This window comes from Anabas testudineus, chromosome 9 (assembly GCF_900324465.2).
Source record: "Anabas testudineus chromosome 9, fAnaTes1.2, whole genome shotgun sequence".
Classification (NCBI taxonomy): domain Eukaryota; kingdom Metazoa; phylum Chordata; class Actinopteri; order Anabantiformes; family Anabantidae; genus Anabas; species Anabas testudineus.
This window is the reverse complement of record NC_046618.1, coordinates 19,459,200-19,472,055: the sequence shown is the minus strand read 5'-3', so window position 1 is coordinate 19,472,055 and position 12,856 is coordinate 19,459,200. Positions and strand designations below refer to the sequence as shown.

At 37.2% G+C, this 12,856-nt stretch overlaps 2 protein-coding genes across 2 annotated transcripts; one reads left to right on the top strand and one right to left on the bottom strand.

The window, feature by feature from the left end:
- The first annotated feature begins 298 nt into the window (after positions 1–298).
- Positions 299–3,666, top strand: LOC113151034 (ras-related protein Rab-27B-like). Its single transcript, XM_026343838.1, has 6 exons — positions 299–399; positions 1,538–1,710; positions 1,795–1,880; positions 2,076–2,179; positions 2,382–2,505; positions 3,477–3,666. The coding sequence occupies exons 2-6, from the start codon at positions 1,558–1,560 to the stop codon at positions 3,664–3,666; spliced, it is 657 nt and encodes a 218-aa protein (XP_026199623.1). The 5' UTR covers positions 299–399; positions 1,538–1,557.
- Positions 3,667–5,085: 1,419 nt separating this feature from the next.
- On the bottom strand, positions 5,086–12,761 carry LOC113150183 (sia-alpha-2,3-Gal-beta-1,4-GlcNAc-R:alpha 2,8-sialyltransferase). Its single transcript, XM_026342581.1, has 4 exons — positions 11,749–12,761; positions 10,802–10,924; positions 9,911–10,468; positions 5,086–9,170 (listed from the first exon to the last, which is right to left on the bottom strand). Exons 1-4 carry the CDS (start codon positions 11,904–11,906, stop codon positions 8,885–8,887), a joined length of 1,125 nt encoding a protein of 374 aa, XP_026198366.1. The 5' UTR covers positions 11,907–12,761; the 3' UTR covers positions 5,086–8,884.
- Between the last annotated feature and the right edge of the window lie 95 nt (positions 12,762–12,856).

The window sequence follows — 12,856 nt, the reverse complement described above, 5'->3', positions numbered from 1 at the left end:
TAAAATTATTTTTCATCTTTAAGACTGACTTGTTGTTGTTTTGTTGTCGGTTTTTTATTTAGATTATTTGGAGAAATAGGATTACTTTGCTGAGCCATTAGAGGTTGTTTGGTCGATTTCCACTATAATCCACAGACGCACATGTAATTTTTCGACGGTGGCAGACACAATCCAGCCCTTTTTTTCTCATGAGAAATACCAGAAAACACAAGGTCTGGAAGCACTGCCTCACTTGGTTCTTTCTGGTTGAAACTCCTCCCTGAATCACATGTGAGAAGGGGGAAAGGTTCAGGACATACTACATGCCATTACATCACGATACTGAGTATTTTATTAAATTAAAACGAGTCGGGTGACCTCTGAATGGACGTTGGCACTTGTTACAGATACATTAGACTGGTAAGAAATTCAATTATTTTTACTATTTTTATTGTTTTTGTTTATGTTTCTGCGGAACGTTTAGCTGTGCTGCTTTGAGTTTGTGGGTTTATTCCTGTAGGAAATTACTAAAATACTGTCTTAAGTAAGTTTTAAGATTTGCACTCAGTGTTTTTCCAGATGAACACAGATTACTCGATACTAGAGTTGCTGCTGTAGCAAAGAATCCAATACCATGAATCAAGCACATGGACACTGGCATCACAAACTCTGATATTTTTTAACAAATAGATCATTTGACAATACCAAAGAACCAAATAATTGTTGTTCGTCAGGATTGTTTGTGCCCGAACATGGCTTTCAAGCATCTCTTACATAACCAAATCTGATTTACCATGCTGCCAAGTGTAACGAAATATTGCAGTGCCCTAAGTGGCGTCAACGTTGAGCTGCCTGCCCGTACTCCTTTAAGTCAATGAAAAAGGTTCTGTCCTCCAAACAGGCTGTGTTTCCTCGTTTAGCAAAGCCATAGAAAACTCTGGAGAGGCATTTGACCACTCATGTGGAATCCAGCTCCAGTCATGTGCTCGTCCCTTTTTTGATCAGTGCCTACTGAGTGGAGAGTTATGATGTCCTGCTAAGCTTGTGTGATGCTCCCACACCCCCAGACTGAAAACTGCAGCTTAAGCAGAAGAATTTCACCTTTTGTTTCTAGTTCACTCTGGATTACCAGCCAGACAAAGCTGGTAACTACCCAGGGACCCGAAAAGCTTCATTTTCACAACATACTATACAAAATGTAATTAAATTGTTTTAGTTTAGATCTTTTCTTTCTGTTTCAAGTAAAAGAAAATGTGTTAATTATCAAAACATTCCTTTAAAAAGTAATGGTTTATTCTATAAAATGTAAAAAATAAATCTGTTTGACCAGCATTCAAAAACCAAAGGATTAGTATTTTATATTTGTCATTGTTTCCTAAACATTAACTTTAAGGGTTAATAAATTATCAAACCTTTTTCGTGTTAACTAATCAATTAGATAACTGATCATTCCAGCTCTGGTGTACAGTGTTTGGCCCAGCCCTCTTGCAGGCTTTCTCATGGTACATATTACTTCAAACCAGCATGGCATTGTATTGTGAGTTTACCTCTGTGGCAGGTTGGGAACTCAGCTTCACAATGGCTGATTGGGACTATGACTATCTGATCAAGCTGCTGGCCCTGGGGGACTCAGGGGTTGGAAAGACCACCTTTCTCCACAGGTACACGGACAACAAGTTCCACCGCAAGTTCACAACTACAGTGGGCATTGACTTCAGGGAGAAGAGAGTGGTGAGTGATACTTGTCAAGGCCTTCTTTGTGTTTTAGGTTGTGTGGTGTTTTTCTTAAATTTTATGGTTTGTGGTCTGGTCCAGATGTACACAGGGACTGGTGCCGATGGAACAACTGAGAGGAACTTCAGAGTCCACCTTCAGCTCTGGGACACAGCAGGACAAGAGAGGTGAATCTAACCTTATGTTCCAGCTATCTTTGACATGTTAGACATGTTTATGTAGAGACCCTTTGTGTAGGAGTTCATGTCTGGGTTAACAATCCCATACTTCAGTCAACACTAAATTGTGGCACAAACAGCTGACCGACCTCTGCTGGGCTAGTTATTCTGACTAAACAGCTTAAGTTTGCCATATGATTTTAGGTTTCGCAGCCTCACTACAGCTTTCTTCAGAGACGCCATGGGATTCCTGCTGATGTTCGACTTGACCAGTCAGCAAAGTTTCCTTAACATCAGGAACTGGATGAGTATGTGTCACCTGCGCACAGTGCGCTGCTTCAGATCCAAACTCTTTGCAGATCAATGTCTTCTCCCTCACTAAGAGTGAGGTGCCAAGCTGCTTTTTGTCAGTCAGCATCAACAATAAGCTTGACAAAGGGAGGTTTTAGGCTTTTCAGAATGTCTAATTGCCTCACATGGATTTAAATTAGTTCCTCTTTGTTGGTTTAGGTCAGCTACAGGCCAACGCTTACTGTGATAGCCCAGATATAGTACTGGTGGGTACCAAGGCGGACCTCCGAGACATGAGGGATGTTCAGACCCGACAAGCCAGAGATCTGGCAGACAGATATGGGTGAGGCCAGTGCATACATGCTGTATGTTGTTAGTTTTAGCATATGTTAAGGGCAACATGTGAGACTGTGTGAAAAGTGGTAGAGATGAATATCAGTCTAATTGTCTTGGCAGTTTCCACTATCTATCTGCCTTTTCTCACTAACTACAGTGTAAAAAAAACATCGACTGTTTTTAAAGCTTGTAAATTCGTCTGTGTTCATTATAAAGGAGGATACAAAAAGATAAAAGATAGTAAAATATATTTACAAATATTTTATTATAAATTAATTACATTTGGTGTTAAGATATTAAAATGAAATGAAAAATGTGATTAACTCTGCAGAAACCCTCCTATTTTATTTCTATCACCACAGGATGGCCCTCAAAGAGGTCAAAGAAAAATCAGAAAGGTCATGAGATTGAATTACGTTTACACAAACCTTTATCCTTTTTAGATGTATGCTTATTTTAGTTTTTGGTTTTATGCATTGACATGTCTCTAAAAATGTATTTAAATAAAAAAATATAAGATGTTTCTAGCTACTTTTAGACATAAAGAATCTTTGTCAAGGGATGTTTAGGTAGATGACATTCATTTTGATCTTTCCTTTTATTTTATACTTACTCACCCTGCAATAATCCAGAGGATACATTTATCTGGCACATTAAATTACTTGACAATGTAACATTTGTGCATACAAAATATATGAAGATGTTTTAAAATGTGATATCTTTGAATAAAACAAAGTATTGTGAAGATGAATTACTTTGATTGTGTTATCATTTCTTGCTACATTCAGAATTTTTCAGAAAGTTTTTTTTTTTTTCATTGTGGGTATACTTTAAATACAATGACATTTTTTTACATTATACTTAATTAATTTATTTATTTTATTTTATTAACATTTTGAATGTATGTACTTTTACCTAATTAAAACACGTGGCCATTTCTTCCACTGCCTAAAACACTCCCCTCCTCTCCTCACTCAGTATCCCCTACTTTGAGACGAGTGCATTGACTGGTGTGGACGTGGACCGGGCGGTGACCACCTTGTTGGATCTGGTGATGAAGAGGATGGAGCAGAGCACGTACGGAGGCCAAGGTTCGGAATCCAACGGCAGCCCCATCGCCAGCCATGAGGTGGAGGAGGCCCCTGTCAGGAGGAGGTGTGCCTGCTGAAGTTACCACCAGCAGCCGTCACGCTTATGACATTACCTGATCAGTAACACCGCTGTACCTGTAAGGTGAGGCAGGAGATCATTTAAGATTCTAAAATCAGCTATAATATGATCCACACTTGACACGAGGAGAAATGGGCCAGTAGCAATCTTTCCCATTTCAGTTAAAGCAACATTGTTATTGCAGTATTGTTGTTGTTATTTATTCATAAACTGAAAAGAGTACATTTACACAAGTGCTGTGATTAAGCACAACTTTGCAGATTTCCCTGTAATGATATTTTACTCCACTTCATAGACTACAGAGGAAAACACTGGGCTTTTTATATTACTGTGGTTATATGACAGTGGTAGTTACGTCTCAGATACAGTTTACTACAAAATATAATCAACTAATAAAGTATGATATACAATTGAAGTTTATAGGTGAAGTGTTTAGGATTTAATGGCATCTAGTGGTGAAGTTACATATTACAACCATCTCAATATCCCCCACCCCTCCCTACAGTGAAAGAATCTACAGAGTCAAGCATGTGCCATGTTGTAGTGTACAGCTGCATCAAAAAGCAATATGTCAAGTCATAAGGTTACTTTACATAGTTTTATTTAATTAACCTAATTTATTTGGTATGTAAAACCATAGGTCCCCATAGCTTAACATACTATGGTGATGTATGGTAACTGAAAACATGAAATTCCCTCACTACCTGTGTTTGGTTTGTCCATTCTGGACTACTTGAGAAACATGGCAGCGCAACATGGGAATCCTTATTTTTATTTAATTACATGCTAATAAAACTCTAAATATAAAAACTACATCCCATTTCTACCCACCAATCCCTCTAAATCGTACACACTGCACCTTAAACCTCAGACAAAAAGTATATACATTTATACAAATATCAATATTTATTAGATTACTCAATAAAACTTATTATTCTAAAACATATTCATTCTGCATAACAAGTGTGTTTACTTTTAGTTATTTTAAGTATAGCATATTTTGCCGAGAATATTTTCACATGGTGAATTTAGGACTTTTACCTGTAGAGTACTTTTACACTGTGGTATTTCTACTTTTACATAAGCAAAACATCAGTACTTCTTTCTTCTACTTTAATTATTTTATTATATAATTGCAATTATTGTAATATACTGTAAAGTGATGACAGTGATGAACCTAAGTAATAAAAATTGTAGTGTATTGTCCACGACTGGTTTTCCATTATAATTTCATTATTTGTCTGGTTTTATCATGGAAACGTTATTCAATTGCACTCTATGCTGTAAATAAAAAGTCTTATGTTTAATTTGCCAAATCTTACACCGGTTGTGATCCTGCAAAAAAAGTAAATCATCATCTTCAATGGGTCATATCAGAGAAAAATACAGTTTTTATTTAACACACTGAGGCATTGATGAAGAAATATGCAGGCACGTAACGTATATTTATCATGGAGTATAATCAAAAAACATTTAAGACGTGGTTACATTTCTTATATGAACGACTGTTTTTGTTAGAACAACCAAGGTACTACAGTCCCTCAAATGGTTTATGACTTTTATACGACACATATACATAAGCAGCCAAGCTTTTTTACGCATTATGGAACAAAGTTGCCATGCAGATCGAACACAAGTACAATTATGTTAAAAGGTTGTTGGAATGCATCCTGTATAGTGTTGCATTTGGAATAAAGACATTTTATGTTGAGGTTATGTATGTCAGGTCATTTAAATGTAATGCACAAAAAGCTATGCTATCACTGTGACTGTAATTACAATCCTCAACGGCTGTTTGTGTCATTACCATTTACACACATTCTACACACTGATTTTGAAAATTAAAAGAAACTTTTTTTGGAGAAGATAAATGTTCAGCATTCATGTCAGTGCATTTCTCAATCAACACACAGGAGGACATTCATGGAGTCACTAATCATTTTCTGCCACAGAAAATGATATTTAACATTAAATTTCACAATAAAAAAAAGCATATTTAATCTACAATAATATTCTACAACTAGCTGTTGTACATATTCCAAAAAACCCAATGTATGTACAATACATGTACAACAATATATGTACAGCAGCTTGTCTTGTTATTAGCTGTTATACATATTCCAGAACCCCAAATCAATCTGCTAATCTCCTTTCAACACGTGGTCTTTGGTGCACCTACAAAACATTCCTAATGAAGGGACTACAGAAATTACTCTGCAATATACACATCTATGACATCAATGGCCTAACAATCCAACTATTCAAACTTTTTTTTTCTGTCAGATATGTGTTTCTATGGTTGTTGTGGTGAATGCACTGTGGACACTGGAGACAAGACACAAAAATCAGCATTGTTCATCTTTGCCTAAGGAAACAAACAATAAAGTACTTTTTGTGGGAGAGGATGGCAAGCAAATTCCTGCCATGATGATCTGAATGACCACAAAATCACACATTACATCTAGTAAGAGTGAATGACTGCTTTACTCTGTGTATTAAACCTCAGCTTAGGCCAGAATTTGTAACAAGGAGCGCATGTCGCAGAGTCATGAGATGGTCATGTGGTAAGCCTTCGCTGTTTGGACAAAGCAGTCCCCAACCCTCATACCGACAAAGTCTGGCACGATAGAGTGGACTGTTTCTGAGAAGCCAAGTTTAGCTACAGTTATAAAAAATAAAGCTTGTTCATTTTTAAGTTTATCTGTAGAGATTTGGTCCCATGTGGAATATAGGAGTAAGGTTTGTTTTTAGCCTTCCCTCATACAAATACACTGGTTTTATTCTTAAGGAATACACCTTCAGGAGTACAAACAATAGCAAAGAACTAAATCTTACCCTCAAAATAATATTCAAAAAGGTTGTATAAAACTAGCCTAAAAGAGTTGTTAGTGCCTCACATGCAATGTCACTTGGATCATGCTCTTTATATAAGATGCAGTAATATAACATTCATTTATTTTTATGTAACAAATACCGGAACTGATGGAAGGATAGGTAACGCGAATAAGTAACTTTCTGCCACTGAACAAAAGCTCCATAATAACAAATATTCTTATTCTGAGTATTTCTGCAATTTAAATAGTTGTAAACTTCATGATCAATTGTTGGTGGATATTAAATAATTGAAAAAAGTGATCAAGTGTGTCCAAAATGTTCTTAGCCATGCTAGCACAGTGATTTAGGCCACAAGATTTTCATTGATCCAATTTGCAGATGTTCCAGCAGATGTTCCAGCTACAGTTTGTGTTAACTCAGTGGAAATGTAACCATCACTAAATTAAAACAGGTTTTACCACAAAACTAGTTCTTATGCAAATATTATAGTTAAATGCACCAAAATGCCAGAAGGAACTGCTTAGTTAACATTAGCTTTCTAATATACTGTGTGATGTGGAGGAGAACACTGTGAATTCAGTTGACACTTGTATCTTCAAACTGTAATAATTAAAACTTTTCTAAAAATAACATAGTATAAGTGAAATTATGCGATGTCAGTAAATTTAAAGTCTTACAGTTAACTCTGCTAGCTTAATTAGATTAGATTTGCCACTCATGATAAACTACATAAATACTATTAATGAAAAGTAGCCTATTTCTTTGTGTGTCTAAAAGTAAAATGTTTACCTTATTTGCAAGGTATGAAACAACTTAATAAAATCTCTAAGCTAACTAGCTTTCTTCTTTTTCCTGCAAGAATTAGATTGTTGTCTTTACGTTTAGCAGACAGTTAGCTTAGCATCAAAATTGTAAACAGGAAAACAGTTAAACAAAATCCACCAACCACAATCTCTAAAGTCACAAGTGAACATCTCATCTGTGTGATCTAAACAAAAGACATTACCGAAACTCACAATTTCTTTCTTACTTTTTTTTGTCTGTTTGTTTGGCTAGGTCCACTAACTTGAAACTTGCTGCTGTAGTAGTTCGTTAGAACTAGACTACTAACTACTAAACTAGCAATGGATTTACGACTATCTGCTGCAACTTTCCAGTTTATAAATCTTATTTACCGCTTTTACATTTGAATTGCAAAATCTGATTTTCTGAATAAAAAAAAACTTAGACAAAACCAGAAAGTCAATCCTTAAACCTAAAAACACCCATGGTCAATTTGTCCTAAAACTATATACATAATAATAATTTCATTGATTTTCCATAGATAAGTAAATGCTTATCTACTTATCTGTTGGCTTCATATAGAAAATCACCAGCTTTATACTTTAACTCCAGATAAGTGGTTAAAAGTGTAAAACAATATTTTGGGCTTTTGAAATATTATTGTGTATTTTTCTGCAAAAAAAAAAAAAAAGCTCTATGATTCTAACATAGCTTCTAGTGTGGCTATAGAAGTGTAGTCTTGTTGGAAGATATGTCAAACATTTTATAGACTCAGAACCTAATGTAGGCTGATACCACTATCCAAAATTCTGTATTGTAATGAAAACATATGTTTTCTGTCCATGAATTTATGGCTTACTGTTGGAATGTTGATTATTATTCCAAAAATTTGAAGAATCTCAGCAAAATTTGAAGAGGACAGTCACACTGTCTGTCACAGAGAATAAAAGACACACAAGTATATTATATACACATAGAATACAGTTTTGTAAACAAATACCATCTTCAGTAGCAGTGCAGATTGTCTGACACCTCGTGGGGGGGAAGGCCTGAAAACAGGAACTACACCTCTCTTGAGACGTTGAATCTGATTGCAAAAAACACTGATCTAACTCCTTCCCTGAGATTAGGCAGTGATTTCAGTGTACAGAATCAGTATACTGCTTTAAAAGGCGATTAATCAATCAATACTGTATTAAACAGAGCTGGACTATTTGACAATTTGTGTTTCCACAGCTGAATTCTCTGTGGACTCCAGGTAAAAACAGACGTTTGTTTCATTTGAGCTGTTACACCACGGTCAGCAGTCATGCAATAGGGAGTAATGGAAGTGACTGAGCAGCATAAAAGTTCTAAATGTAGTACTGAACACAACAGCATACTCAGTGGCTCTGTGATTTACATCCCAAGAGAGCCTGACATCTTTATGCGCGATTACAACGAGATGTAAGTGTGTGTGTTTGTAGAATGAAGGTGTCATAACTTGCTAAAACACTTGTCATGCATTGTGCGTCACAACATAAGTTTGAATTGAGCTGATGGATCTGCATCATAGTCTCTGGAGTCACATCTTAAACCATCCAGCACTCATTGTAAATCTAAGCGGTGCAGTGCGTCAGGCTGAGTTTGGTCACGCCTTCCCTGTGCAGCTTGTAGAGCAGCTTGAACTCGCTGGGCAGCTGGTGGGTCTCCTGCCACTTAGTGGTGAATTTGGTCCCCTTCTTGTCGTAGTAGTGGTAAGGCAGATCCTTGCCTGTGTTGGGGTCCCAGCCAAAGGGCCAGAAGCCATAAAGATGGATCTCATCGCACATGGCGTAGGCCAGCGTGTACATAAGAATTCCAGTGCTGAGACGTTTGGGAGAGAGGTTTTTAGTCTTCCAGTATCTGTGAAAAAATTACAAGTTAGTTGGTTAGAAGCATGAATTCAGTCCAAGAATCGCATTATTTCTCAGTACAGAATACCATGATTTATTACTCATCTGCTTTTAACTCTAGCCCACCATAATCCCACTTCCCCTCTGATTGTATGATCTCATGCTTGTTTTTGTTTTGTTTTTTTCTTATGATTTAATGTAGGAGGTTTTACTGTTATTATTGTCCTCAGGCCTGTAAGGATGCTTTTAGAAATATTCAGGTCATGAGTCTATCCTACAGATTACTGCCTAATTATAGAAACCTCAAAACAAGAAGTTAAAAACACTGACATTTGTATCCATGCTACCAAAAATCCATGACACCTAGTCCTAGTTTTGTACAGTAGTTAAATTCAGATTTTTTGAGTTTAAATATACTAAAATCAGCCAATAAATGTTAACATTTCTTAATTGATGAATGCTATTTGATATCTTGCTCTACATATCATTTCATGCAGTTCAGTATTATTTTTATTATTTCTATTTCAATGTAGCAGTTATTTTTAATTTTCTTTGTAACTCATCATCATATGTAGCACCAATGTAACCGCTTGTGAGATACATAATACAATAAAAGTCATTGTATCAGAATAAATTCCTCATCAAATGCCAATATCATGACCTTAGTTTCCTCAATAGAAGCGACAGCCATGATTACACTGTCTCAACTGTTTCAGTTCAGTTGTGCACACATTTTCAGTGAGTTCTTACTTGTTGACATCATGCATGATGTTTCCTGGCCAAGCCAGTTCAACCTTCAGTTGACCCTTGTGTTCCACAAAGAAGTCCACCAGCGTCCTGGTTACAGTGGCTGAGGTATGGAGGAAGAAGGCAGGGATCCACAGGATGGCTCCCTCCAGCTTTTTCAGGTTGAGGAAGAAATTATTCCTGTCTTGAATGGTCAGCAGGTTATTGTAGTACCTCTCCAGGATACTGGGGTTAAAGGTAGTCAGGTTGGTCTTCTTGCCCACGTCCTTGGAGTAGACATCTGTCGGGGCAAAGTTGCAACGGAAGACAAAGTCGGCCTGGTCGATTTCTGGGCCGCAGTGGCTGCCGGTGAGGATGCCGCTGTTTCCCACCACGGCACACATACTATAGTGCTTGTTGTGGATCGGAGAAGTGTCTGGAAGCAGGGATTTGAAGTTGTTGCTGATGGAGAAAACATATTTGTGGCTGGAGTAGTCAAAGTGCATCAGCTGGCCGACACGCACACTGTTCTTTGTGAGGGAGAAGTTGTTGGGAATGTCGATATAGCTGAAGATATCTTTCCTAAAATAAGAAAAACACTCAGATATTTTCAAGCCTTATTTCAGCAACTAACCATCTAAACTATTTATTATCACAGTATGTTTGTAACTGTCACAACTATCACACCAATGTAAAAAATCTTATGATGCCACCAAATTGACAGTTTAAATGATTTCTAGATTATTTGATTAGTCAATGCACATAAATGTAATATTTTACCAACAGACGTATTAAGCAAACACATTCAAACAACACACATGAATAGTTACTACTTTAAAACAAATATGTTGAGATTAAACAGAACTAAAGAAGCTATGATTTATTATTAAATAGTTGATATTTAAAATCTCTTGCCTCTGTTGATAAAAAGCAGTCTTGTTGAACTTCCATTTGGACGGTTTTCCTTGCAGTTCCTCGTTTAGGGCATTGGTTAAAGGTATGAAGGAAGGGTCCAGAAAATTCATGGCAAATTGAGACCTGAGAACACAGTGACATGCAGAGTAAAACAATAATTATGCTGAGGGCTTTTCTTGTTCTTGAGTTAGAAGAGCAGTCACCTGAAAACTGCAAGGTCACATGATCACACGTCAGTGTCCTTCAGCAAGACACTGAAGTTGCTTCTATATGTGTGTGTCCCTCACTTAGTAAGTTGTTTTAGATCAATGCACTTCCCAATGACTAAATGTAAAGAACTATCAGATAAATGCAACAGGGTAAAAACAAAATCATCTCTTTAAAATGAACTAGAAAATAAGGTAAAACATGTGTTTTGTGCTGATATTATCAAAATACTTACACACACAGTACTGCAGAGTACTGCAAAAATCATGAATTCAACTTTTTATGTGAGTAAAAATACAATTATTGGCATCAAAATATATTACTGCATTATATTTACAGTTTATTTTTGTGTACATTTTACTGTTGCAGCTGTGAAGATGAGGATGATTTCAGCTATTTAATATACTGTTTGGTAGTTTTGTCAATAATAAAATAATAATACAACATAATTTGTATTGTTAATCTAAATCTGCAGTGCAACATAATAGCTTTAGAAACAGTATCATGTATGATGGTGATTAATCACGTGATATCTTTAAGTTACGTTCATAAAATATTTAAGTATATTTTTATATGCAGCACCAGGCCTTCAGCATCAGCACCTGGGACAGCTCAGCGTTTGATTGACAGGGAGCGATGCTCGGCTTGTGTCACATCCAGGTTGGATCGTGCACACCAGGCCCGTCTCCTGTGTTTATATTTACACCAGCCCCGGTCTGCAGAAAAAAAAGATCACTCACCGAAATCCCGCATGAAACATAATCCTCGGGCCTCCCATGTAATATTTAGAGGAGGTGAAGAGGCTGTCTTTTCTCAGAGAGACATAGCTGATGAGGGACAGTATGAGCACAGCGACGCACAGAATAACCAAACCCAGAGCCTTGGCGATGCGGACCATCTTGGGCGCGTTTTCATTCCCAGACCCAGTATGAAGCTGCAGCGAGGCGTTGGTCTATGTTGTCATCGCTGGGGCTGCTGATGCCTGCATGCACGATACAGACAAACCAGCGCTCGTCGGCTCATACAATCGTGTAAAATGGACGGCTGGTGTTGGTGGGCTCCATGGTGAAGATGCAGCAGCTCGGTCCGCTCTCATTCCTCCGCCTGCCCAGCTCCTGACTGCTGCTGCTGCTGCTGCTGCTGCTGCGGCTCCCCTCCAGGCTGCCGGTTTAATCAAGAAGATGCAGATATGCGTGTGAACACATGCAGCCAGTTAAAAGGCAAGCTCGGTCCAACGGCTCCACCAGCACCACCTCCACCCACTCTCAAACGGTGGGTGACCCAGCTTCTCTGCAGCTCTCAGCGTGATGGGAAAATGCTTGTCCGGCAATAAACTGAATTGAATAGAAAGAAGAGAGAGAGGATGGAGGCTGCAAAAGAGGAATAATCCCATCACCTGTGGCCTCTGATCTTTAATCTGAGCATCAAAGTACGTTCAATGAAGTACATCTTTACTACTTTATATTTCAACTCAGCAGCTGTAGTTTTTTTTATAGTATTTCTGACATTTGAAGTATATTGTGATGCTTATACTGTAAAAGTCTTAGTACTTCTGACCAGTCTGTACAACACTACATTTCAAAGGGAAATGTTTTGTTATTGTTTTTACTCTATTAATCGGACAACTGTAGTTACTACTCACTTACAAAAAAATTATGAGTTAAGATTTTTTGATGACCAGGAGGAAGCTTAATACGCTGTGGCATTAATAATGCAATACTGCAATTACTGAAAGCTTTATGGTACCACCTACTTATACATGCAGCTTATGTTTAAATAATATTTCTTTCCTGCTTCTTGCTGTGTTTGAACCTGTACAAAAAGATAATTATAATCTAATATAATCCA

Bases quoted from the DNA above. Each gene is read 5' to 3' on its own strand.
- LOC113150183 (XM_026342581.1), bottom strand. From the start codon at position 11,906: ATGGTCCGCATCGCCAAGGCTCTGGGTTTGGTTATTCTGTGCGTCGCT. The intron at 10,925-11,748 runs GTGAGTGATCTT...CTGTGTTCTCAG, and splicing joins ATGTTTCATGCGGGATTTCG to GTCTCAATTTGCCATGAATT. The intron at 10,469-10,801 runs GCAAGAGATTTT...TTCTTATTTTAG, and splicing joins ACTGCTTTTTATCAACAGAG to GAAAGATATCTTCAGCTATA.
- LOC113151034 (XM_026343838.1), top strand. From the start codon at position 1,558: ATGGCTGATTGGGACTATGACTATCTGATCAAGCTGCTGGCCCTGGGG. The intron at 1,881-2,075 runs GTGAATCTAACC...ATATGATTTTAG, and splicing joins GACACAGCAGGACAAGAGAG to GTTTCGCAGCCTCACTACAG. The intron at 2,180-2,381 runs GTATGTGTCACC...TTGTTGGTTTAG, and splicing joins TAACATCAGGAACTGGATGA to GTCAGCTACAGGCCAACGCT.